General features: G+C 27.6%; 1 protein-coding gene and 1 non-coding gene across 2 annotated transcripts; one reads left to right on the top strand and one right to left on the bottom strand.

Moving 5' to 3' along the window:
- The first annotated feature begins 70 nt into the window (after positions 1-70).
- Positions 71-22,623, top strand: LOC107443363 (proliferation-associated protein 2G4). The gene is made up of 14 exons (XM_016057212.4): positions 71-234; positions 4,447-4,575; positions 5,376-5,481; positions 6,895-6,964; positions 7,053-7,145; positions 8,439-8,502; positions 8,715-8,793; positions 11,214-11,292; positions 11,380-11,458; positions 13,684-13,735; positions 15,913-16,007; positions 17,474-17,601; positions 18,430-18,580; positions 22,224-22,623. Exons 1-13 carry the CDS (start codon positions 147-149, stop codon positions 18,574-18,576), a joined length of 1,209 nt encoding a protein of 402 aa, XP_015912698.1. The 5' UTR covers positions 71-146; the 3' UTR covers positions 18,577-18,580; positions 22,224-22,623.
- A 3,831-nt stretch (positions 22,624-26,454) lies between these two features.
- Positions 26,455-26,527, bottom strand: TRNAR-CCG (transfer RNA arginine (anticodon CCG)). Its single transcript has one exon. It is a non-coding gene; the product is annotated as a tRNA-Arg (tRNA).
- Between the last annotated feature and the right edge of the window lie 350 nt (positions 26,528-26,877).

Genomic DNA, 26,877 nt, shown 5'->3' with positions numbered 1-26,877 from the left:
GCCTTATGTAGATTTTCCATTTGAGACTGTTTCAATCTTATTATAATTTGCTTTGTGCCTTGCACCTATGTTTCTGCTTGATACTTTTCAACTTCTTCAATGGCATTTGTGTTTTGAAATTTGTGAATCGTGTTGAAAACTTGAAAATGGCGGACAAAGATGAGACCGGAGAGCCAACTATCGCTCAAGACTTGGTTGTTACCAAGTATAAAATGGCCGCAGAAATGGTTAATAGTACGTATAATTAAAAAGTATCTTAATTGATCCATTAAACATTTTTGGTCAGATCTATCGGAACCAACTAGATACTGGAGCATCTGGCTCTTGTGGGAGACCATGTGTTTTATTAGCTAAAAATATATATAAAATACATCCCATAGTTTTCTGGTTTTCTTGTAGTATTTAAAAAATACAAAGAATTATATTTAGTGAAATACATAATAAAGAGATATTTATTCCTACAGTTATATATTATGAGCTTATCTTTATTATCTAAGTTTAAATCTTAGCATATTGAAAATTTCAAACGAATAAAGATTTCATATTTTCCTATGTCCTTGTTAGTTAATTTGCATCATTTCACAATTCACATTTTTATAGATATAGTGAAATAGGATTAATTACAACTGATTAAATTACAACCGGGTTAATCTCAGGCTTATTACCTTTAACACTTCAGGTTGTGACTTATCCTAAGCTGTAATATGATACGACTTTAAAAACTACTGTTTAGTTTCATTCTTTTGAATTTCAATCTTAATAAAAACTCTCAACATGATGCACTATAAAAAGCTGTCATTGAAGATTACCTTTCTAATATACCTTTAATTGTGGTTATGAGCATTAGAAAGTCAAGCCACTTCAGAATATTTGAACTGATTAAACTTCATAAGTTCTTAAACAAATAGCAAGAATTTTCAAAATGTATGGCAGAAGTCTTGCGACTTCTGGACTGTGGCCCAGGAGTAATTATAAAATAATAAACATCACAAAAAGGGACCAACTGGAAAATTATCACTCATAACCAACTCTAGGCAAACATTTATATTCAGGGGTTTGTCCAGGCCAAATTTACTACCGTTTAGCGGTACCTTCACAAATTCAGCTTTGGGAAAAACGGTAGTTTCACAAAATACTCTTTCTTAAAATTTTATTATTGTATCCCATAAGAAATGATAAATCCATATTTTTACCACATTTTGTGTTGATTTTTTAATATTTTTAATTTTCACATGTGTCTAAATTTTCACAAAATAGGTACCTCACAAAAAAACCTAGACAGAACCCTGATATATTTTTTTTTTTTTAATTTGCAAGCTTAAAATCTATTTGGCGACTGTAGTTGCCACAACAGATCACAGTACAGAAATATCTCCAAGTTCTTGATATAACTTGAAAGTTGCCTCTAAAGGCTTCTGAGTTAAATCTTTAAATTTATCTACTTCTATGAGCTCTGTAAAGTAGAGCATTCGTGTTACTTAAACAGAGAGACTAAGTTTATTATTAACAAACAAAACTAGTTCTCACAATAACTTCACTGACAGTTTTCTGATTTGGAGAACCCTGTAATTAGACATTAAGTTATATATTTATTGATTTATTTACTACACTAAGCAGTAATAGCTTGCACAAATTAAGCAGTAATTTATAGCTTAATTTGTAATGAGATAATAATTGTAAACATAATGTAACCTTTTGGGTGCGTACATTCGTTGGGTACATGTTATCTAAGTGTTTTAGCAAACAAAGGGGTCTGTCCAGACATTTTGAAAAAAGGTCCGTTTTTGTAAAATTGTGAAAAAATTGCTTGTAATTTGTGAATATAAAATAAACGTTAAGTTGCATTCTTTCAACCAGGGTCCTGCACTTGTGAATTTGTGCAAATAGGGTCCTGTTATTGCAAAAAACTTTTTCAAGAAGGAGCTTTTAAATTAAATTGTAAAGACGTACAAGATTATGCTCAACACTGTAAAATTATAGTTTTAAAAAAATTTAATTTTAAAAAATTAACAGCATTTGCTGCTTCTGAAATAGAGATGCTACATACAAATATTTGGTATCTAGCCTATACTACTCAACGTCTTTCTTTCCCCCTCCCCTTCCTGGGAAGGGTTTATTTGATTAACAAAACAATGATGAAGATAAATTATTTTGTGAAGGGTCTGTTTTTAAGTTAAAATATGTGAAGGGTCCGTTTTTATGAAGAGATATTTTGTGAAGGGTCCGTTATCCAAATTTCTTCTAAACTGACCCCTGAAACATTTGTAATTTTTATAGCATTTGTTATTATAATACATTCTATTTCATTAGGTTTAACCTATAAACTGTTCGTTGTTGCAATACAAGATTAGTAGTTTAAAAGTAAACTCTACATTTAACTAAAAACAAAATTAAAATTCAGGATAAATTTTTTAAAAAAATTAACATTTGATATAAAAATAGTTTTCTATACACTTTTTTTTTTTTTTTTTTTTTTTTTTTTGTGTGTGTGTTTTCTATCTTTTTAAAAAAAAAATATTTTCTCTATTTTTATTTTTTTTTTATCTAGATGTAATCTAGAACCCCTGGTCTAATTGTGAAAAAATTTGATTACATATAACTGTCCCATTAAATAAAACAGATATTCATTTATAAAGCTGCATTTGTGCAGAATACAAGAATAGATAAAAATGTGCAGTAAAAAATTTTATTCACAAAATATAATGTTAAGTAACATTTTATGTTATGTAATAAAACTTTCAATTAGCTAAGAGATATACAGTTATCTATATATTTATTATATTTTTTATTTATGTGCTTAAGTGGTATTAAACATTTTATTAATGGTATGAAATCCTTTTAAGTTTTTTTTTTTACATTAAGTCATAGAAATTTAATTCTTGTCTCAAAATATGACTGGTGAAATATAAAATCTTCTATTGTTTCTTTTTATAAGTTAAATTATAATACTTGTAAAATTTACTTTGTAATTTTTTTATCTTTTATTCATGGTTATTATGTTTGTGAAGTTAGCCATCTTTTCTCAAATATATCCTATTCTAATAATTAAAATTTTATAATTGAATAAATTAAAAATTTGATAAACTATATAAATTTTATTTGCATAAACCAATTTCTCAGTTATTTACCTAAATGTGTAATTAAAGCCCTGAAATTATCATTCCTAGATCATCAATATTCCCAATTTAGTTTCTGATATTTTATACTAAGTATTTGAAGTACTTAGTACTTTAAATGAATACAACATTTATGAAGTATTAAAGTAACGAAAAAATAACTCTATTAAGTAGTAAAATTATTTTTAAATCTTAAGTAATCCTATGTATAACAATCTTGTATTTATTTTGGAATTGAATAATTTTGGGCTAAGTAATTATCAATATCGAAAAAAGCAAGTACTACCTTGATCATGTATGAACTCTGGTCAGTTTCTATTATGTATTGACATGGACTAGTTTCTATCTACTTGATCTGTATTCAATTGTTTTGGATTCGCTATTTTGAAGCAGATACGAGGATGGATATTGCAAACTTGTTACAAGGGAGTTGATATTTTAAATTTGATACAGATTCGATTCATTACAGATTTTCAAAATGAATACATTTTTGCTCAATTAAATTTTCGGAAGAGAATTTTAATACATATTTCCTGTAAAGCTTTTTATTGTACTAGTTTTTAAATGTCTTTTATTCTTATTTTTATATGAAATTTATAAAAATAATTAACTTCAATTTTATTCCCAAAATATTTTCACATGAATTGAAGTTTTGGTTTTTTGCCAGCTAATTAAATTACAAGAAATAATTAACCTTAAAAGGTCTTATTTAGAAATACATTTAGTTTATTTTTCAGTTGCTATTACATGAACTTATTACTGTTAAATCATTGGATTTACTTTTTTTTTTTTACAACTTCCATTGAAAGTAACAATAATAAATGCGTATTAAATATGCTTAGCAAAATATTTTTAATTATGTATTTGATAGAATATTGAAACTTTGTTATATTATATGGGTATTCGTAGGGTTCACACCAGCAGTGAAAATTTAGTGGTCCAATAGGACCACCTAAGTATTCATTTAGAGGTCAAAAAATTTATATGCTAGACGAACTTTAGGAAAATCAAACTTACAATTACATAATTCATGTTATGTGGTTCTTGTTATATCAAAAATGATTTATTATCACATCCAAAACTATTTGCCATCTATAAAATTCCCTAAAACTAATTAGGTTCATTAAGTGCGTGAAATTCAGTTCAAATACTCTTTTGTAAATTGCGATTTCATGACTACAAATTTGTGTCCCTTGTGTATGATTTTAGTGGCATTTGTGGAACATTACCTATCCTGTCTTACTGGCGTGGAGCCTAGGTATTCATGAAAGAAGAAAAAAAATTAAGAAATCAATTGGTTTGTATTAAAATTGTGCACTTTCTTTTTTAGGAGTATTAAACCTATTAATAGAAAAATGTCACCCCGGTGCCAGTGTTATTTCAATCTGCGAAGCTGGAGATCAATTGCTTATTGAAGAAACTGGGAAAGTTTTCAAGAAGGAGAAAGAAATGAAAAAAGGTTAATAAGTTTAATAACTTTTTTACTTGTGCCTCCTACTCAATGAATAATTATATAACTATTTGTAATATATTGGTTTAAGAACAGTTGAATGAATTTAAACAAAGAAGACAGCAATGTTTTATGGTGACCATAACATGTCCTTTATCTTGGAAAATAGTTTTTGAAAATGTCACTTAATGGTATCTTCTAGTAAACATTGTTTACATCTGTTATTTTTTAATTAAATTGAAATTGCCGAGAAAATATATTTTCTAGATTTAAAGCTAAATTGTTCCTGTATAACTCATATGGATTTTACCAGCTTCTACTGGCTTTTTCATTTAATGAAATTATCCCAGTTTTTGTGCATGTTATTGAAAATTTCCTGAAGTAGCAAAAAAAAGAAAAAGGTTGGAAAAGAATCCTTTATTAACTAGAAATTTCTTTCATTTCAGTTATAAAAAATTAAATGAAAATATTGCTGTCAATTTAAACTTATAATTAATAGTGTATGATAGTTTTTGTATATTTTGCTGGTGAATATAAAATCTCTAAGATTTCCTATCTCTGAAATATTTGATATGTTGTCATTAACTAACCGTTTACCAAAGGCTTATTTATTTTCTTTTTACTAGTTATTATAAAATTTATAGTTGTATCTAAAATACTGCATTTTATTCTCACTTACTTGTCTTAAGTGTGTTTAGAACATTGCTGAAAATCATTTTAAACAAGTAATCAAAATAGTTTAGTTTACTTCCTATGTTGTATTTTTTATTTCTTTAATTACAGTTTTTTTTTTCTTTTTGTCCTTTCAGGAATTGCTTTCCCCACATGTGTTTCCGTGAATAATTGTATATGCCATTTTTCACCTCTGAAGAGTGAGCCTGATTATATATTAGCTGATGGAGATATGGTTAAATTGTAAGCATCAATAATTCTTATAAATTTGTTTTTGAAAATTTGCTAATCAAGATGTGTGGTTTAAGTTTTTATTTATCTCCTTTGGTGCCTTTCTTATTGTGACAAAAAAAAAATTATAAAATCAGCTTAAAAAAATTTTTGAAAAAATTACAAAAGTTATTTGAAATATTTCCGTGCAAGAGATTCTTCCTTTAATCTGTTATTTTCTTATTTTTATTTGTTATAATTTTAAGAAAGTTGGAAAAAACCACACATAAAATTATAGGTCTAAAACTTAGTTTTTTTTTTTTTTTTTTTTTTTCCCCGCTAGTGATATCTTTACTATTGATGCTGCAGCTGCCACTAATAGAAACACTAAATTATAAACTCAGCTGGTTTTTAAAATCAAATCTGCAAGAAAAGGATCATTACAATATCAAAGCATGCTTAAAACCTGCCTCCAATAAAATTTATTGTTGATCAAATTTCAAAAGATAAAAATTTCAAAAGATGAAAATCATAGTTTTGTTTGTCTGGATGTTTAAAACCTATCCACTAAAATTTTGAAAGCAGATAACAAATTCATTCGACTCCCCACAAATTAAAAGAATCAAGTTACAGATGTGGATTATAATTCTTAGAAAAACTGGACGGTTAAAAATAAAAATAGTAATGTACTTATTTAATGTCAGTGATCATCAATCATTCAATTTAAGTTTACACAGACAGTAGAATACAAATAAAATTATTTTAAAATGAACTTATCAGATAATATGCTAATATAAAACCCATGAAGATTCAGTAAAAATAAAATATAAATGCCGTAATCAATTTAGCTTCTCTTGTTTTTGTAAAGTATAACTTTGAAATTTTCCTCCCCTTAATTGAAGATATTCCAGTTTATAAAAACAGCCACTTTATAAAATGAAATGTTCTCAGAATAGATTTTATTTTAATAGGAGGTAAGAACTGTAGTTTTAAATTGTAATTTGATTAAAGTTTGTTATTATTATTATATTAACATTTTTAAAACGGCAATATTTTTTGTCCCATTGATCAGTTAATTATAATGTATAAATTTTCATATTAAATATTAATATTTTTGATGCATTCCATCCAATGAAGCAGCATTTAAAAACAAACATTTGTTTATAATTTACTTGTCTACAAAATAGTCTTAATTGAGTTTTCAACCATTCTTTTTAATTATAGATCACATTCTTTCCTCACTTACAAAACTATGCTTGATTATATTTGGTAGTAGTTAGTTCTTTATTCAGCAAAACAAAAAAATTTTATAGGTATTAGCTATAAGTACAACTACTAAAAAATTAAATTCATAAATATCTCATTATTAACATTTTTAGTAGTTCAATGATGTTCCTTTTTTTATGTGTAAATATTATGTAACTATTTCAATTTGTGTAATTTCAGAGATTTGGGTGCTCATATCGATGGTTTTATTGCTGTTGTTGCGCACACTATTGTCGTCGGAGCCTCAAAGGTACGTTAATTCTTAAATTCATATGCTGAAATCTATGAATTTAATTATAGTTAATTTATGTATATTAATTATTTTATTTATATTTTAGGACAATAAAGTGACTGGAAGAAAAGCTGATGTACTACATGCTGCTTATTATGCAGCTGAAGCTGCTTTAAGGCTAGTGAAGCCTGGTGGTGATGTAAGAAAGTTTTTCTTGTTTTCAGTATCATAAAATCATGCTCTTCGTTATTTTTCCTTTTTATCATTTTTTTTTTTTTTTTCAATAAGTGCTAATGTGCTCTTAAAGCTTGTTTTTCTATAATTGTTAATTTATAATTTTATTGAATTATTTGTAGATTTATTGCTAGAAAATAAAATGGATATTTATAGATATATAATTCCAGGCTATTATAAATGCATTATTTACCTTGAAACAACGCATGAAGCAAATGCAAACAATGACTGATCTTTTTTCACAAACATAAATTACAAGCATCATTGTTAGAATTCACTCTCTAGAAGGTTGTTGGTGAACAACATGTGATGCAGTAGTGTTGCTTTCCGGTTAAACAGTGCATTAAAGGGACTTATTTCAGAGTTATGTAAACTTTGTAACTTTATTTTTTATAAACTTACTTTTTTTTTTTAACCTAATTTGTTTAGTTATTTAAGATTATTGCAAGTCAATTTATTAAAAATTGGCAAGTTGCACTGCTTAGTTTTACGTACAACATCAGGCATCATTATCTCGAAATTATTTTTAAAGTTAATGTCAAAATTTTCTTAGCTTCTAGACTTCCAATTTATCTGACTTTCGTTTCTTTATGTTCTAGTTCTTTAGTCAAAAATAAATTTTGAAAATAAAAACTGGTTTATAAAGTTTGCAAGACAAGTGCTATCTTTAGTGTCTCGTCATGGCAGATTTCTTGCATAATAAACCGGTCTTTATCTTCACTGAAAGGATAAAGAAAATATCTATCATTACAATTTCCATGCTGTGAACTATATTGGACTACCCATCAGAGGACAGTCATGGTTAGGTCTTGTATAAGTTAAAAAATCAAATGTTAAGAATATTAAAGGTTGTAGAAATACATTAATACAATGCTAATTTCTTTTAAGGAATTAATACATTTTCTGTGGTTTAAACTTTGGATTGTCTCAGAATAAGGAAAAGTTAGGAAATATTATCAATTTGGAAATGTCTGGGAAGTTAATTAAAATACCGATAAAGTCTAGGGAACATAGATTAATTTAGGTTTAAAGAACATAAAAAAAAAAAGTTTTTTTTTTTCCCTTAAAAAAATTTCTTTTGTAATGATTACATTAATTCTTTCTTTTAAACCGTGAAATCTAGCATGTGTTGTCTTGTATGTTTTTTTGCATAAAAATAGGCATAATCGAACACTTAAGTTTATGCCTCCAGTTAAAAAGTGTGTAAGTTTAAATTTCTCCATATAGTAATATTCTTGCTTTGTTAATTTCCTTTCAGAATAATTCTGTTACGGACACTATTCAAAAAGTTGCTGAATCGTATAAGTGTAAACCAGTTGAAGGTATGTTATTCTGTGTATTCAAATTAATAGTATTTTTTAATGTAGTTGAGCATTTTAAATTTATACTGTTTTTTAGATTTCTTAAATTTAAAAAATTGATTTAAGTTACATATTTCTAACAAAGTTATTATTATATTATATAAATATTTGTTTTATGTAATGTTGCATTTGAAATTTTTGTTCTTGCTTGATGTTTAATTTATATTTTCCAGGCATGCTTTCACATCAATTAAAACAATTTAGGATAGATGGCGAAAAATCAATTATTCAAAACCCCACAGAAGCTCAAAGGTTAGAATTTCCTTTCTGTTATTGATTTTTGATAGCCTTGTTGGTTTAACTGTAAAATAGCAGTAATGCTAATAACTTGATGTTGAACCATTATTTGTCAGAAATCTGGATCTTACTTAAATGCTATTTTACACACAGTATCAATGTTCTTTCCAATTTTTCAGTTCTTTGTTATATCATTTTGTCAAGTTTTCTGTAACCAGTTTTTTATAGCACATATATGTTTTTCTGCTTCTATAGCCAAAAAGCTTGCTCAACTGTGTTATATTAAAAGAGATATAAAATTATTATTTTTTAACTTCATTGATCTAACATTACATCTGTATTTTTTCTAATTTTAAATTTGGGTCTTTTACTGTACTACTTTGTTGTCTTATTTCATAGAAAATATGCAAATTTATCTTTATCATAAATTGTTGAAAAATTGACAGAAATTTTTCCTGTGGCATTATTTAATAGGGGTTCCACAACCCTTACTAAATTATATTGTTATATTTAAACTTCATTCTGCCTTTTATATTATCTTGATATGTAATTTACATAATTAGATAAATCTGTTGCAATTCATTGTCTTTTCCTCTCCTTCCTGCATTTAATGAATATTTTGATAGTTGATTTGATATCCTAATTATAAAACCAAAAAGTAATATATGTTTTTAAAATTGCAGACAGAAACTTTTTTTTCTTCAGATACAGAATAAATAATGTTAGCCAGATATTAAATAATCTGTTTTATTATTATTTGTTCTTAGGATGTATTGAATATCGATGAGTGATTTGACAAAAACTTAGCCTTTATGATAAATTTGCTATCCCTAACTATTAATGAAATATACAAGATACCGAGCAAAAATTTCATAATAAAGTGTAATATTTTTGATCTCAAAAATACTAATAATGGTTGATTTTCTGTGCATTTATTAAGATTGTTATTTCATATTTAAATATGGATAGTGTGCCATAGAAGAATTTAAATAGACTGTTTGGTTATACTTGTGCAAGTTTATTCAAAAATTATTCTTCCTCTTTTCATGTTTTTACATGCATTTTATTAAATATTCATGAAATCTGTTGTATCCAACTGTTTGTAACCAATGGGAACAAAGTCTCAGTCTGTTACCTCGTTGAGACACATAAATCAAAGTAAATCATTCTGCAAAATAACAAAGATGGCTGTCTAATTTTAAAAATAAATGTAGATATAATTTAAAAAACTGATGTACACAACTATCAAACAATGAACAATGTATTCCGCAGTGTTACGCATTTTATTCCATTACAAAAAGATATGTAGTCAGTAGCAGGAAAAGTAATACCTACAGTGTGTTGCCAAAGTTAAGTTGGCAATATTAACCATCTCTCACAGGCATGAAAACCTGTTCTAAAATACTTAGCCATATCTCACAAATCCGTACTTAAGTTTCTTCTTAGTCAAAACAAACTTGAAAAATTTTTGACTACCAAAGCAAATGCTTTCGAAAAAATTTTGGTGTGTTTTTAAGAAAAAAGCTGGTCGATCACTCAAACTGTTTTTTGAAAAATAAAATAATTTATTATTTTGCAATTCTTATAAATAAAAAATTACTTATAAATTTAAAGAGTGGAAGAATTTACTTTTAAAGTATATATACACTTGTTATTTTGCTTATTTCACTATGGCGTGGTTTTAAAAAAAGTCGCAAGCTATTTAAATTTCTGTGGTTAACAGGTCTGACTTTAGCATTTCTGTAAATCTTGTTTAATTAAAAAATGCTCAGAATCATGTTATTGTCTCATCTATTTTTTTTTTTTTTTTAAATCTCCCTTTGTTATCTTAATTTTTTATTTAACTTATACTTTTGTAATATTTTGTTCTCAAGGAATTTATTTATTATTTTTCATGGTATAAAATAATCAATACTGCTTATTTGTCTGTTGCTAGATTTTTTTGAAATTTGCTTTGTTGAAAATGATGCTAAAAAATTCTCTTGGTATTAATAAAGTAAGGACAAAAATGTGTCTTTTTTATTTATAACATAATTTTTACTTATGCCGTACACCAGTTTTACAACAGCCATTTATTGGCAGGGAATTGAGAGTCCACTATTTTAAAACCAAGTGTCATTGTTGTGACAGCCATTATGGAATGAACCCCAGTACTTCATTATGATGACACAGTACTTTTTATTACTTATTATAGTACGTTTTATTATTGAACAGTTATGGCTGTTACTAATTATATATTCTTAATTAGGATTTTTAGAATAATCTTCTACGTGTTTCTTTAAATTTAAACTGAAAATCGTATTTGGCAATAGATTGTACTGGTTGTATGTATGTTCACAGAAGTTACAGTATTCTCATTTATTAACTTTGTTCTAGAAGTTTATATCTATTTCTTACTGCTTCCAAAATTTAAAGATTTTAACTATTCTTTTCAGGAAAGAACATGAAAAATGTGAGTTTGAGTTACATGAGGTCTATGCTGTAGATGTTCTTGTAAGCACAGGAGAAGGAAAGGTAAAGTTTATCATCGATACTTTTATGGCATGAACAATAATAAGACGTTTAAAAAAAAAAATTTAAATGCTCACTTTTTTTAATTAGGGTCGAGAAATGGATACTAGGACGACTGTTTTTAAAAAAACTGATGAAGTTTATCAACTTAAAATGAAAGCCTCTCGGGGTAAGAATTTTTTTTTCTTTCTTTTTTGTTCTTTAAAAAAATTGATTCTACATTTATATCTCTTGAATTGTTTTTATATTAAAGGCTGTTTATGTATTGTCTGTGTGTCTGTAAATTATTTGTTTTTGTTAATTTCCTGATCATCAAATACAGCAAATTGTTATGCTTTTTAGGGTGTTTGAAATTGTTGTTAATAGTTTTTTTGATACAGTGCACCAAATAAAAAAAAACACCCTGGATAACTTTTGATCTAATGATCGATTTTTACGTTCTGGTACTTATTCTTAATGGCTGGAAGAAGTGACCTCAAATGTGCTAATTAATATGTGCAGGCAATATTTTAAGTTATGAAATCAGGCACAAAAACAATAAACATGACTTTTTTTTCCCTCAACAGATTTGGGTTTTTGTGTGTAAATCTTCTAAAATTCAATTAAATTAAATTTCTTTTCTAAAATTCAATTTCTCAGAAATTCTTCAGCTGAGTGAAAATTTAATTTAAAGCTTAATTTTGTATTTTGTCATGTAATATTAGATATGTTAAATTGATCTAAAAAATTATTCACTTTGCAATGCAAAATTTTTTCAACTATTATTAAATAAAATTTAAAAATATATTTACTATAATTTATTTTTTTGCATGGAATTATCTTTGGACTAACGAATTTTAAAAGTGTTTGCAAAAGTTTTCGAAATGTGGCAAAATATGCAAAAAAATATAATTAACCTTTATTGGTCTAATCTTTAGGTTGCAGTTCATTAAGGGAAAAAGGGTATCTTTATTCAGAGAAAGTATGTTTTAGTGTCTGTCTTTGATAAATGAATTTTATAATCGTGTGTTTTCAATTCGCTTACAAAGTTTTTGAGTTTCAAAATACACTAAAAATAAAATTTAACATTAATGGCTCCAAACTTTGGCGCGCTCTCCTAACCCAACTATCGGGACCATATTTCACAATATTTATTGTGGGGGTCAGAAATCCAAATCTGTCAACTAAAGACAAGGTATGTTTATTTAGAGATAGCACGTTTTTGTGTCTGATTTTGTAACTTAAAATACGGTCTTTGCTTATTAATTTAGCATATTTGAGGTCACCTCCTCGAACCAATAAGATTGAGTTCTAGAACGTGAAGATCCGATCATTAGTTCAAAAGTTGTTCAGGTTGGTCCTTTTTTATTTGTGCTGTACATTAGAAGACTTGTGGTTTTTCTTGTATTACTTTAGAGTGTGTATGTATGTTTCAGCTTTATGTGTGGGAAAAAAATTCACAATCATCTAATGAAAAGAAAGTTGGATGTTTACAGATTAGCAAGAGTCTACTTTTTTCCTGAAATTTTTATATTATTTCAATGTGTGAACAAAGCCCAAAATGTTCACCAGTATACATAATATTATAATCTGCAAGTACAAAATTGTTGCAATATCCAAATGCACTAAAACCCTTCTTTAAATATCATTATCTCCATTTTGTAATATCAAATTTTTGTTTAGCATATGCTTTGAAATTGAAAAAATATTGTTTCTTGATGAGGAATAATTAAAATTATCTGTTTTCTTCAAGTTTTGACCTGCGTGAATAATATCAACTTTACAGCAAGAAACAGAAACATACCTACCAAGTCTCCTGTTTACCTGTATAGTTTCTCCATATTTGTTAAAGAAATTTTTTATAAAAAAATATTCGCTGGTGGCAAAAATACTTCTCTATTCCTCAACAGAGGGTGCTATTGCCAGTACTGCAGTATGTTGAGTGTTTATAGTTTAAGTAATTATAGATAATGATTTTAAAAAAATCTTTTGATTTAGATTTATATACATATTTTTCACTTTATTAAATGTAAGTGCTTATATTTTGAATTTCTTGACTTAAATGATTATGCATGATATATCAAAACTTTACTCGTAGCCTAAAAAAATGTCGGTAGTAAAATCTCCGCTTTTTTTATATATATGTTTCTCCCATGTTGGCAGGTATGCAAAAATATTGAACCTTAAAAGAAAATCAATGCTTAATAGAATTTTTATGCAGATCTAAATTATTAATTACTTTTTGTTTTTGTTCGGCTAACTCAGGAGTAACTTAATTTCAGTAATATTTTTACTGAACTTCTCTAATATAAAGATATTATTGGCATTCTTCTCAAAATATCTTCTTGACTAGTTTAAAAATATTTTCTCTGTATTTGTATATTATTTATTTTAATTCTTCTAATTTTCTTTCAGCTTTCTTTAGTGAGGTTGAAAAGAAATTTGGAAATATGCCATTCACTGTAAGGTATGTTTATTTATGACATTAATTTTTCCTCCATTAATCCTTGTAAGCAATCATACTTTTCGACAATCATGATTAACATATTAAAAACGTCGAAATTTGGAGAAAGAAAAAATAGTAGACGAAACGATAAAAAACCACTGAAGCATTAGTTAAGCAGACTCATACTCAGAATGTGTCTATAATTATTTCAAATTTAAAAAAACAGACCCCTTGCTAAGCATTCATCAAATAAGATTAAATTGTAAATTTATCGAATGATTATTTCCACTGAAAAGAAAAATATATCTTTAACTCAATATTAAAAATTTAAAACTGAAAATCTTCAGTCATCGAGCTTTTTCACAATGCCGTAATTTTAGAAAAAAGCTATAATGCAAGCATATCATTTATTAAAATTGCTCTTTAAATTATGCTGTCATTTAAAAAAAAGCAAATGAGAAACAGGCGAATTTCTTAAACGTAGGTGTTAACGTTGGAAATCAGTTTTCTATGCTACCGGCTATCTTTTACTGTACTAGAAAAAAAAGTGATAGTAAAATCATGAAGTTTATAGGAATTGCACTGTAAAAATATCGCACTATAATAAAAATAAAGCAATAAAAATGATCGAAAAATTGTCACGTCTGAAGTTAATTTTAAAAAAACAGCGGTACAAAACTCGTGGTTTCGTGTAAAGTAATCTATTTGCTAATCTTAGAACTTAAGAAATATATGTAAAAATTATTTCTAACAATATATAGTCAGAAATACAAATTTGGATTATTCTTTATTAAATCTATTAGAATTTCAGCAGAAAAAAAAACTATACAATTAGGAATGATAGAACTGTAGCACAGAAACTGGGGAGAAAATTGAAACTGGCTTTTCAGTTTCGCAAACAAAACATATAAGCTTAAATTTGCGATAATGAGCAATACAATATATTTTGTTGTAAGTAATGATATAGATTTTTATTTGATTTATTTTGTGGAAAAAAGATTGTACAGTAGGGAACCGATTATCCGGAACGATCGGGACCATTGCTATTCCGGATAACTGATTTTTCCGGTTTTCTGAATCACTACAAAGAGCCATTTTTTTTTTATTGTTAAACCCAACTGAAAAAAATATTTGGAAATCATTTTAAAAGAAGAAAAAACGAAGTAATACACTAATGATTATTTCCAAAATGATAGTAAGGTAAACATCTTTCCAAAAGGAAAGAAAAATCGTAAAATCTTATGAGGAAAAAAAAACATCTTTTTAAATGGCGGGAAAATATCGAATTTCGTTCCGGTTTTTTGGTTTTCCTGTTTTCTGATTTCCGGATAACGGGTTCTGTACTGCATTATAATTTTGAGCTATTACTTTCTTTCAATCCTGTTCGTATGATATAGTTTTAATATTAAAAATTCTAAAGATATATTTTAAGTGATATTCAATTTTTTTCTAATGCCTACCCAGTTATTGAAATTTGTCATTCGGTTATCAGAAAGGTAGATTTGTTGACCACTCCTTCAGGGGCATCATATTAAGTGGTCGTTGCTCCCACACTGACAAAGACAGATAGTACAGAGACGAGGAGAACGGTGAAATTCGAACCCAAGACATTTCCAACTTCTGGTCAGCTCCCTGACTGCAATATGAACTGGTCAGCCAAAATAATTTTAAAAAATATGGTGTTGAAGGTTCTGACTAGTTTCTTGATTATTTTATTTAAAAATTATCAAACCAACTTAACAATCTTATTGCTCATAAAATTGAGATGAAATGAGTTCAGTTTTATTTATAGAGCTCTTTTTGACGATACCTCGAGTGCACTAAAAACAAGCATGTCAAACATACCTCTTAAACAAAACAAAAAATTTATTTACTTAAAATAGCTTCATTACTCATAACTGGTACATTTGTTTTTACCTGCGATTATATCAGTTGGGATCATTTTTATGGATGCTATATTTCAATCATCGGTCTGTCTTTTCATAAGACCAACAGAAATGGCGTTTCAGCACCACGAACTGTATTAAATTGAAATCATTTGTGAAAAATCTTTTACCTTTAATAACAATTTTGAAGTCAATGGAGGTATTCTCTAAGAATGACCAACCTTCATCGACCAATTTACTTTGGAACGAAGAGTGGTCGCTCCTGAGAGGTTCCACAGTGTATGCTTATTTTTAAATGGAAATTCTTTTCAGATCATTTGAAGATGAGAAAAAGGCAAGGATGGGTGTTGTAGAGTGTGTAAATCATAAACTTGTGGAACCATTTACTGTATTATATGAAAAAGATGGTAAGAAAATTTTAAAAGTTTTATCAAATTATGGTGCCGACACATTGATGAACTTTTAAAAAATGCTTTTCGTTTTTAGATATAATTTTAACAATTGACACATCAATGAACTTTTAAAGAATGCTTTACGTGCTTTTCGTTTTTAGATACAATTTTAACAATATCCCTCTCAATACTTTTTCAAAATTGTTTTTTAGTTTAAGTTTACAAATGTTTCATTTTTATGCTGTGAAACTCTTGATCTGATTAAGTCCCCTGATAATTTTTGCTTATCTTCAATTGTGCTTTGAAATTCTTGATCTGAGTATGTCCTCCTATAATTTTTGCTTATCTTCGTTGTTTTCATTAATATCATTGGGCGCAAGCATTTGATCAGATATTGGTGGAATTAAAAATCATTCAGAAGTAGTGCTGATTAAAAACCCTCTAAATCGAATTTACTGAACCAAGAATCAAACATCAAAAAAGTACTGTTCGAACTTTTTTATCTGCTGTCCGAACCAAGTTGGCATCTATGCCTATTGCAAGTTAGCAATTCCTCCAATCAATTTAAACCAAATCTGCAAAATACAATTGCTCTGTTTTTTTTAGTAGGGATGACTGTTGTTTCTCTACAAGGTTGTGCAAATGTCAGAAAGGCAATGAATTGAAGAATGAGGAACTATCTGGCCTAATAAAATAGGGAGCATAAAGTCTGAATAAAAACTATAATATGGTGAAAATGACTTGCTCAAAATTTAACATCAAAAGGATCTGATCAGTTTAAAAATAAAAAAAAGAATCATAATTAAATCTTTTTGAAACTGTAAAAAAAAAAAGCATTTTTTTCCCTGTAACTTACATGTAAGTTGGTTATTTGAAATTTAATAATATCAAAAGAAATTCATTTGGCTTTATCAAGTGAAGGGTTTTTTTTTGGAGAGACGGCTAATTTTTTCTCTTTTTTTTCCCATTATTATTATAAATTTAAATTGTTGATAGTTTATAATGGTATATAAATTATTTGTTTTATGTATTAAATACTCTTCTACTCTTAATATGTTACGAATACTAATCTGTTATGTTATTAACTATGGTATAACTTGTTTTTAGCTTACCCAAAGTTTTATATTACCCTAAAATTTTAAAAATCTTGCTTCTACATGACAACAAAGTACTTCAGAAACCGCCAGATGAGTTTATATTTATTGAGTTGATTACTTTATTTTCCTTTTAACTTAAAAAAGTCAGGCATAAAAGAGTTTTTCTAATTATAGATTCGACAGCTATGCAGTTAAACTTACGTTGTTAAAATTATTAAGAGCTGCATTTTAATGGGATTGGCTATTTTAAATTTTGAGTTAAGATTCCTTTCTTTGTACAGCAATCACAAATTAAAGAATTGGAAAGTGCAGAAATAATAATAGTATTTGTATTATTTGTTGTTAATGCAAAAGAGCTAATATATTGTATTGTTATTTTGTTAGCTGAATATGTTGCACAGTTTAAGTTCACGGTGTTACTTATGCCTTCGGGATCTCACAAAATTACTTCTGGTCCAATAGATTTAGATATTTATGAAACTACTCATGAAGTAGAAGACGATTCACTGAAAGTAAGTTGCTTTGTATTGTGTATTAATTATAAGGAAAAACTAACACTTTAGAATAGCTTCTTTTTTCTTTTTTTATCTTTTTTTTTTTAAGAGTTTTACAATTGTTTTAGTTCTAAATTAGTTTCATCTGACAAGTTGTCAGATACAGATGTAAATCCACATTTTATCATGTTTGGATCTAGTTTATTTTTTGTGAACAAAATTATCAATCACCATTAAGTTGTGCTAAAAATTCATCCATGTTGCTAAGCTTTATTGAATGCCAGTGTTTTTTTTTTTTTTTAGCATTTTAATTTGTTTGACTAATATTTGAAATTGTCCATTTCCTATAGCTGCCAACTACTATTAGTGCTTAGAAAGTACTTAAAAAGATTTTTTTTATTTTTGGTTGCAAGATTTGGCTACGCACCCTGATTTAGCTGAAATAAACATGTTGATTAAGATTAATTTAACTAAAGTCTTAAAAATGCTTCCTTAAATAAAATAAAAAACATTAACTGTGTCATAAATGTTATATTGCTTTATCGAAATACATTTTCAAAAATTTATATCTAGCAAACTTTTTAAATATATGACATCTCTCTATAGTTAAATTGATAGTTTGTTGATTGAAAATCAACAATGATTCCACTATTCCTTTCAAATTAAAATTCCTGAGAACTTGCGATGTGATCTAAATGATATGTATTCTTCATATCTTCATCCATCTATTAGTATACATTCATGACTAAAATTTTCTTTACAATGAGAAATTCAATCTAAGGTTTCTTAATTGTTTTTAAATGCCCTTGCTCCCTTACTTCAATCATCATAATTTTTTGCTTGCAGATGCTTTTAAATCGATCGGTAGCTCCTAAGTCACAGAAAAAGAAGAAAAAGAAAGCTGAAAAAGCCGTCGCAAATTCTGTTGAAAAGGATGGGAAAGTGAATGATGTAAAACCTGCAGCTGTAGATACTGTAAAAGTACAAGAATGAAAAGGTAAAGTTTTTTCTTGTTTAATGTTTTAAATAGAAAATAAAATGTTAGAAAAGTGTTAAAAATTAAATAAATTGTAAAACATAAAACAATATTTCTGATATGTATATTCAATCTTAGTATATGGCAATATTCAGTTCTATTTAAAATTTCTCTCTTGACGTTAGAACGACTGACATTTTTTAACTACCTAAAAGGTTATTTTTAATAATTTTAACATTATTCTGTATTTTTAATATATATAGGGGGAAAAAACTTTTTTTCAGGAAAAATTATAACATCGTAAAATAATTTCATACGAATGTAGAAAGTAGCACATGATTTGAAATAAGTTACTTACCAAAATTTGTTGGTATTTTCCACTTAAAAGTTTTAGATATGACAAACTTTTTTGTGGGGCTCCTACATCTGTTGAGGTCATGCAGTGCCAGCAGTTAATTCATCACATTAGTCATGAAAACAAACGCATCAAGTTTCAATGAATCCCTGGACATTGCGGCATTTATGGGAACCATTAAGCTGATCTTCTCGCACGAAAGGGTACTCTTCTACAGCAAGCAAATTACTCTGGGCTGTCTTTTCACTCAAAAAACTCTTCTGGAAACAAGCTTTGAAGTCGAAATTCAAAACACAAATACAAGATAGGATTAAATCCAAGACCTGGAGTTGTGAAGATCTTGTTAATATACCCGATTGCCCAAGACATGAGGCAGTGGCATTGTTTCAGCTGGTTACAGAACATGACTGCCAGATTGAACATCTCCGTACAATTAGTATTTTCGACTCCCCTCTTGGTTCATTATGCGATCTGAGAGAAACTCTGAATAGATCCAGGGCTACAGAGAATAGAAGGGCTAGTTCACTCCGCTCTTAGAGCTGAAGCTACGATTTCCCTTCTCATGACGTCACTGTGTCCACAGATCTCGGAGATCGCATGCAAAGATATGATAACTTTGCATCTTTCTCTTTGTAAAAATAAGTTAGACTTTTTCTGGTTATTAGCCTTCAAACTTTACGTAATTAACACATTATTTCCGTTCATAAGCATAGTTTAAAAAAAACTTTCTTGGTTATTATATTTAAACAAATACCATTTTAAACTTATAAAAATGTTTTGCTAGTTGGTGAAAATGACACGATAAATACTTTAGCTCTGTTTTTCAAATATCGAGTATAACTATTAAGAAAAATGAAGGCATATATCGACACTTTTTTTATCTACATATTCTTTTATAACGATAAGTTAAGTTAAATTTAGAATCCCTGATTTTAAAATATGTCGTTAATAGCAATTTGTTCATACTTAATCATTAGGAAACATCAACCTTAAACGCTAATTACTGAAACAAAATAATAATTTAGGTTCATAATGACATTAGAAATTTTACAATTGTTTATAGACATTTAAATTTACGATGATATAATTTATAGATATTTAAATTGAAGAGAATATAATTTTTAAAAAAAATCATAAATATTTAGAATAACTACATTAAAAAATATGTTATGAAATTAGGAGAATTTCAACTATATACTATATATTTTATTTATACTTTTTACTTACATTTTAATTTTCTTTGACTTTATCTATTTTTTAATTCTTTTCACCTGCCTTTCTTTATGAAGTAGCGAGGCGGTTTCTATTTAGATAATGAATTTTTATAAAAGTTCTTTACGACAGAATAAACGTATTGCTGTTTTATATTAACTGTGTCATTTCGGAATCCATTCTTTACATAGTTGTTCATTTACTTTAGGGAACACGCGAAAAATTATACTTTTTCCTTTTGTTTTTATATCAGAATTTTTGCAAGTTGCAATCGCGCAAACTGGCATTTCGATAATAGTTTTAAATTCTTGTAAATTCACTGCAAAAACTGAGGAAAGTCATTATAGGAAATAACAAATGTCTTAGAATATCTCGCAAAAAGAAATGATCCAATATTAGTTAGAGCTAGTAAGGCCAAACGCAGGGGTGAAAGCGAGACGGAAAAGAGGAAAGGCTGGTAGTAAAACCATTTCAGTTATAGTTAGTTTTGGGATGGAGTACTTATTCTTTTTTTTTTAAATTTTTCAAGAATATCTACTTTATCTTGGAAAAGAACAATTTTATATATATGCCAGAATTATAAAAGAAATCTTGATAGTTACAGATATTTCATTTTTTTTCGAAAAAAATGCTGGAATGAAATGTTTTACGTACCAGGTTTTTCTCTTTTCCGTCTCGCTATATAAGGGCTTTCACCTATGGCCAAACGCTCCGTTCTTGAAGTAAAAGTGCGAGCTTTGAGCCAAAGTGACGTCACTAGAGTGACGTCGGAGGATCGGCGCGGCGAGAGATACTTCAAAGGAGTGAACCAGCCCTTCTATTCTCTTTAGCCCTGGAATAGATCTCGTCTGCGTTGATGCATAGCACTTCGTGGCTCTGACCAGGGCCGGATTAACCTATAAACACGTGCCTAGGGCCTACGTAAAACTTGGGAGAAAAAAATTTGTTGACAAAAATAATTTAGCAACAAGTGTATTTTGCACGAAATTATGAAGATACAAACAAAAATATTATATTTTTCGGTAATAAATTATTTTGCAGAATCTTATGATCTAATATATTACTTTTTTGCGATTTTTAGATTCAATGAAATCTTGTATTATGCTGTTGAATTCCAAACAACGCAAAATGTTGTATTCAATAGACATAAGTGCGAGCCATGCCAAACTATCTTGATTCATTGTTGAACGCAAATAATTTTTTTATCAATTTTAATCTGGAGAAAGATCTTTCTCCTTCTGCATTTGATCCAAGAATCGACAAATATATTCTTAATGCAATGTGACTTCAACATTTCTTGTGCAGATTTATGTTCATACAAATTTGAAAATAATAAAAATTCATCTACATAGTTATCGATCGAACTAATCATAATGGTATTATCGATATCAACTGCAATATCGGCAGTATGTCGGTATTGCAGATAAAGTTCGATAAACAAATTTGTAAATTAAAATCCATATTAATAAAAATGTTTAAAAAAATATGCAAGAAAATTTTAGCATATATTTTGAAAAGAGGGGAGGGCCCAAAAACGGCTATGCCTAGGGCCTACGAAAGGTATAATCCGGTTCTGACGACTCCCGAGACCGCCCTGTATTGGAGATCTAGAGAACATCTGAGGCTTCAATGACTTCCGTCAATATTTGTAATTGTTTGCTCATTGTTTCACATTGGTTTGTTTTTACAAATGTAATATGCGTTGCCATTGGAAATTTTAAAAATGAAAAAAAAAACTTTTGTTTTGTCTCATCAGAAAGAACATTGACAGTGCTTTTCGCTTGTAGTTTCAGAAAACTTGGAGCAGGGGCAAACAATTAGTTTATGTGTAGAAAGACATGGTAATCTCAGTTTGTTGCAGAGCTCAAAATAGAGGTCAATTGAAAAACTTGTGAATAGTAATGCACTTTTAAAAGAATTCAGAACTTATCATAATTAAAATTGACAAACTGTATTTTGCCATATTCTGGATGCAATTATTTTAGGACTTAGCGACTCTCAAAGCTGATTTGCGGTCCGAATTATCGCTATGGTCATTCTAGCATTAAAATTAACCTGTATGTTATCTTAATATTTCCTTCTTTTTTTTTCTTTCAGGTGTGAACTGGGAAAGGGGTCGAGCTTGTTCAAGTTCCTGGATTCAAGAGTGGCACCAACTTTCATGACATTGTTTAGCTTTGTACAAAAGCAATTTGTAGCCATACTTTTTGTATCCATTCTGAGACTATGAATGAGTTTTAAATGCATTTCATAATCCCATGGATGGTATTTTTATATTGTTTTTAAAAAAAAATGAAAGGTGTCATCAATATTCATACTTATAGGCAGAGACTGTTTAAAATTTTTTCCCCTTTTTGTAATTATTATTTTTTTCTTTGTCAAACTAAGTGATAAACCAACAGCAGTCTTATAGTGAGAATCAAATCATATGTAGTTGGTGCCAATTGTATTTAGGAGCAATGTTTGCATGTAATAAATGAAATCCCTTTTTTTTTTCTTTTATTGTCATTCTTTATACTCAAACACTATTTCACAAGACACAGTATAAGTTTTCTTATATATTCCTATATTTTATTAACTGTTATTATTCTCCAGTAACTATTGAAGGGTTGAAAACGTCAAAATTATGTAAATTTTTCAAAATAATGTACGATATTCATTCTCGAATTAAAGAAAAAAAGGAATATGTAAAAGTTGTTTTGTTTATAATTTTTTCCAAAAAATATTATTTTTACATAGCTGCTAGTTTTCTACCCTATTGAAACCGAATTTTTACTGTATTTATTGCTTGCTTAAGTATTGCTAATACATTAAGTGATCTTCGTTTATACAATAGTAATCAGTTTAAAACTTTTATTTTGTTTTAAAATTTTTCTGTTTATTTTAACCCTTTTTAAATTCATTAATAATCTTATACGGGTAGCGTAATGCTTAAAAGTGCTTGTTTTTGTTTTTTAAAGCTCTTAAGTGCTTATTTCATTCGGTGTCTTAAAAAAGTGCTTAATTTCCTCTTTTTCCGAAATGAGATTTTTCTCTTTAACATGTCTATTTTCGCCTCCGAGTTACGCGAAAAGTGGTTTTCATATTGTCCTTTTCTACATTTTCAAAATTCATTTTGACTTATCGTATTAAAGCGCTAGTCATTTTACATGTTTGAAGAAATACTTGCTAATTCGCGTGTGCTAATACTGAGCTGAATTCGGTTCGAAGGATTCTTGCGCTCTCATCTGCTATATTTTGCAAGATATTCTCGATTTCAGTATTCCTTTTCCACTCTTTGAAAACGAACTGAAAAATTTCTCGAATTTTTGCTGATGATGAGGACAAACTAAACATTGCCAAAAAAAATTTCCCTAATAGCAAAATAAAATTTTATTTCTCTTGTTAATTTCATCGCTGTTGAATCACTAGCAAACCAATAAAGATATATATTAGCTTCTTTATATCTGGAAAATTATTCCTACTTTATTTATCCCCTTTACTTGGATGAAAAATTTGATCTTTCTAAAAATTAAGGATATAATAGGTATAAAACGTTTTAAAGAAGACTGATTTTTTTTTTTTTTGCAAGTACAAAGAAACTAGTGATTTTTAGGAAAGTGGAATGAAAACAAATGTTTTTACATTAATCGATTGCACTTAAAATAGTTCAGAAAATGACATCAAGAGTTAACAGATGATGTAAGGCTTTTTCAGACGCTACTGAAATTTAACAAAAGAGTAAAAAATATTTAATAATAAGTCAAACTAAATTATGATCCATTTTAGAATTTATTATAATTAAGTTCCAAGATGGTTGCTATAACTGGTGCAATTATTTCTTGAAAAAGGTTCCTTGCTTTCTATTTATAGTTATTTTTTGTTAAATCAGTTTCCTTAGATTTAAGTATTGAATAAATATAAGAAAAATCTAATATCTGGAAGAAAAAAAAACATTTTATACTATATTTTTGTTAAACAGCAGTTCTATAACTGCTGTTTAACAAAAATATAGTATAAAATGTTTTTTTTTTTTTTAAGAAAAAATTTTATTCCTGTTGGGATTCTACGTAACAAATTCATACATATCTTTTAAAAGAAATTATAATCATATGAGCCCTTTAAAAAATTATAGGAACTTTTCTGTCCCATTTTAGGTTTGTTTTATGTACCCATAAAGGGTTAAAGTGATGCCATTAAGTGCTGTTGAAAATAGAATTTCAATTAGTTTATCTTAATTTTTATTTTGATTACCAAAATGGGATGTTGACAAACGTTAGATCGTCAACCACAGAAAATATTGTATGGCATGCTTTCAAACGCATTAATTATAATGAAGCAATTCATCAAGTTAATGAGTGGTAAATATCAATATAGTGAATAATGTTATAACCCGTTAAATGGAATCATTGATGCTGGACTAAATATATTTTTAAAAAAAAGAAATGTTAACGTTTTTTAAGTTAATTATTGTTTTTATAAGACAACAAGGTGTTTTGGAATTTCGTAATAGGTGGATAAGTTCTAAAATTAAAAATAATCCCAAAATTTTGTTAACAAATATGATCAGGGTATTTGCGCACCTGGAAAATCATGGATTTCGATATTGAATAAAATTAGTCATGATTTTAACTATTTTTTTTAAAATCATGTTAAGTCGCCTCCCGCAATTTCAGTGTTCGAATATCTGAATTAGTAACAAAATCCCCACTCACAGTCATATTTTATTAAAATATAAAATGTTTTGTTTTTTTATCGTGTTTTATATAAAATTATGGTGTTCTTTCAAAAAATGAAAGAAAGAGCATCATTTCTAGAGCGAATTATCATCTAAACTTCTGTGATTTCAGAATTTTTTTATTTATTTTTGATTTTATCCGTTTAAAATTCTAGTTTAGGATTTTTATATTACACTTACTTTAAAGAATAAATAAAACAGCTTTAAATAACTACATATATCTGGCCGTATTTGTGTGTGTGTATTTTTTTTTCCAGCTATTTTATTGCTTTAACTCTTTCTTTACTCTGTTTTTTAAGTTTAAAATCAATAAATATGAAGATGCAAAGTTTTGGTTACAGCTATCATTTCAATAAATGTTATTATAATGCTTTTTTAAATTTATTGTTGCATTTTTGTGGAGAAAATAGTTACATTCGGTAAGTGATGAAAAATTCTTGGAATTATTCTTGAAAAGTCATGGATTTGAAAATCTAAAATGTAGCAGATACCCTGCTTGTTAATATATGCAAATTTTGGGCGTATGCAAAATTTATATGCAAATTTGAGTAATTGAAAAAATACCGTAAGTGCTTTACTATAGATTTTGAAAAAAGTGGCTAGACGACTATTTTTTTTCTATTGTTAATGCAATCAACGCTAAAATAGAATTTTCAAAAACTGATACTAGTTTGTTTTTTTTGCAATAAGTAGCTTATACAAGAGTAATAGTGATATAAAAATCTCAACTTTGAATTTTTTGCTGCTTACGTGGATTTTTCTTTTGCACGGCTGAAATCTGAAGCAATATTTAACTGTACTAGTACAATTGCTTTTAATTTATTTTTTTTTGAAAAGTGATTTTAGCTTTTTTATTTTATTTCTTACTAAATCAAAAATTTCTTCATAATCAAAATTATCCAATAAAGTATAATGGTTAAAAAAAAAATTCTTTGAATGAGAAGTCGTCAATTTAAAGAAGCTTAGATGAGGTAAATTTGCTTGCTCTATTTTTCCTTATTTCTTGAACTTGTTGAATTTAAAGATTTTAGCTTCATGAGAAAAATTTCGATTTGATTTGGATAGATCGCTAATACGTTATCATCTGACAAGTCAACAAAATACGAAATATCCTATTAATATGATCTTTTTAAATACATTTTAAGAAAACAGATGGCGCCATAGCAGTATGATGAAAAAATATATTTTTATTATGATTATTAAAATTATGTGTTTTAATAAGAGTAATTCATTCTTATAATTTAAGCAAAAATTAAATTTTCTTTTTAAAATGATTGAAAGAAAAAGTAAAGAATTAACTTCGGCTTAGAATAATTTAATTTATCTCAATAACGATATTTTCAATATTTTAATAAATTTTTATTTATATTAGTCGTATGAAAATTACAAATTTATTTCAAAAAGTTATTTGAACCTACAACCAAAAAAATTTTTGCAATGGTAATTTCCGTATTGTTATCTGTGTATTGCTTTTGATTTTATAATCCCTTATAAATTAGTTATTTATTTTATCGTGATTTCCAAACAATTTTCGCTATTTTTAATGAATGCGTCTCGCATTAGATGAAAGTAAGGCTGAAAAGTACTCATAATTTGAAGGTAAAATGTTATCGCCCCTGGTGGGACTTGAACCCACAGTCTTTGGCTCCGGAGGCCAACGCCTTATCCATTAGGCCACAGGAGCACCATCCAGGATCATCATTTAAAAATTTTTAAACCTAGTTTGTACATCATTTTTAATTTTGGTAAATTTATTTTTGTACGAAAAGAAATCAATAATAAATATAAACTATTTAATTTCTTACCTTTTTTTATTAGAGCTGAATCCGGAAAAAATCCTGATTTTTCGCTAACAGTGTTCCGGAGATTGAAGGTCCAGACGTTTAAAAAAATCATTGATCACAGAAGTTTCCGGAAATCAAATTTTCAAAGGTGGAACTTAAAAACGCAGTTTATTTCATTTGTTTGAAAGGGAGAGCCAGAGATATACTTTATAAGCTTATATTCATTTTTTATGAGTAAATAGTTATTATA

The sequence above is a fragment of the Parasteatoda tepidariorum genome, chromosome 3 (genome assembly GCF_043381705.1).
Source record: "Parasteatoda tepidariorum isolate YZ-2023 chromosome 3, CAS_Ptep_4.0, whole genome shotgun sequence".
Classification (NCBI taxonomy): Eukaryota; Metazoa; Arthropoda; class Arachnida; order Araneae; family Theridiidae; genus Parasteatoda; species Parasteatoda tepidariorum.
The sequence above is the reverse complement of the archived record's forward strand: the minus strand, read 5'-3'. Positions and strand labels throughout refer to the sequence as shown.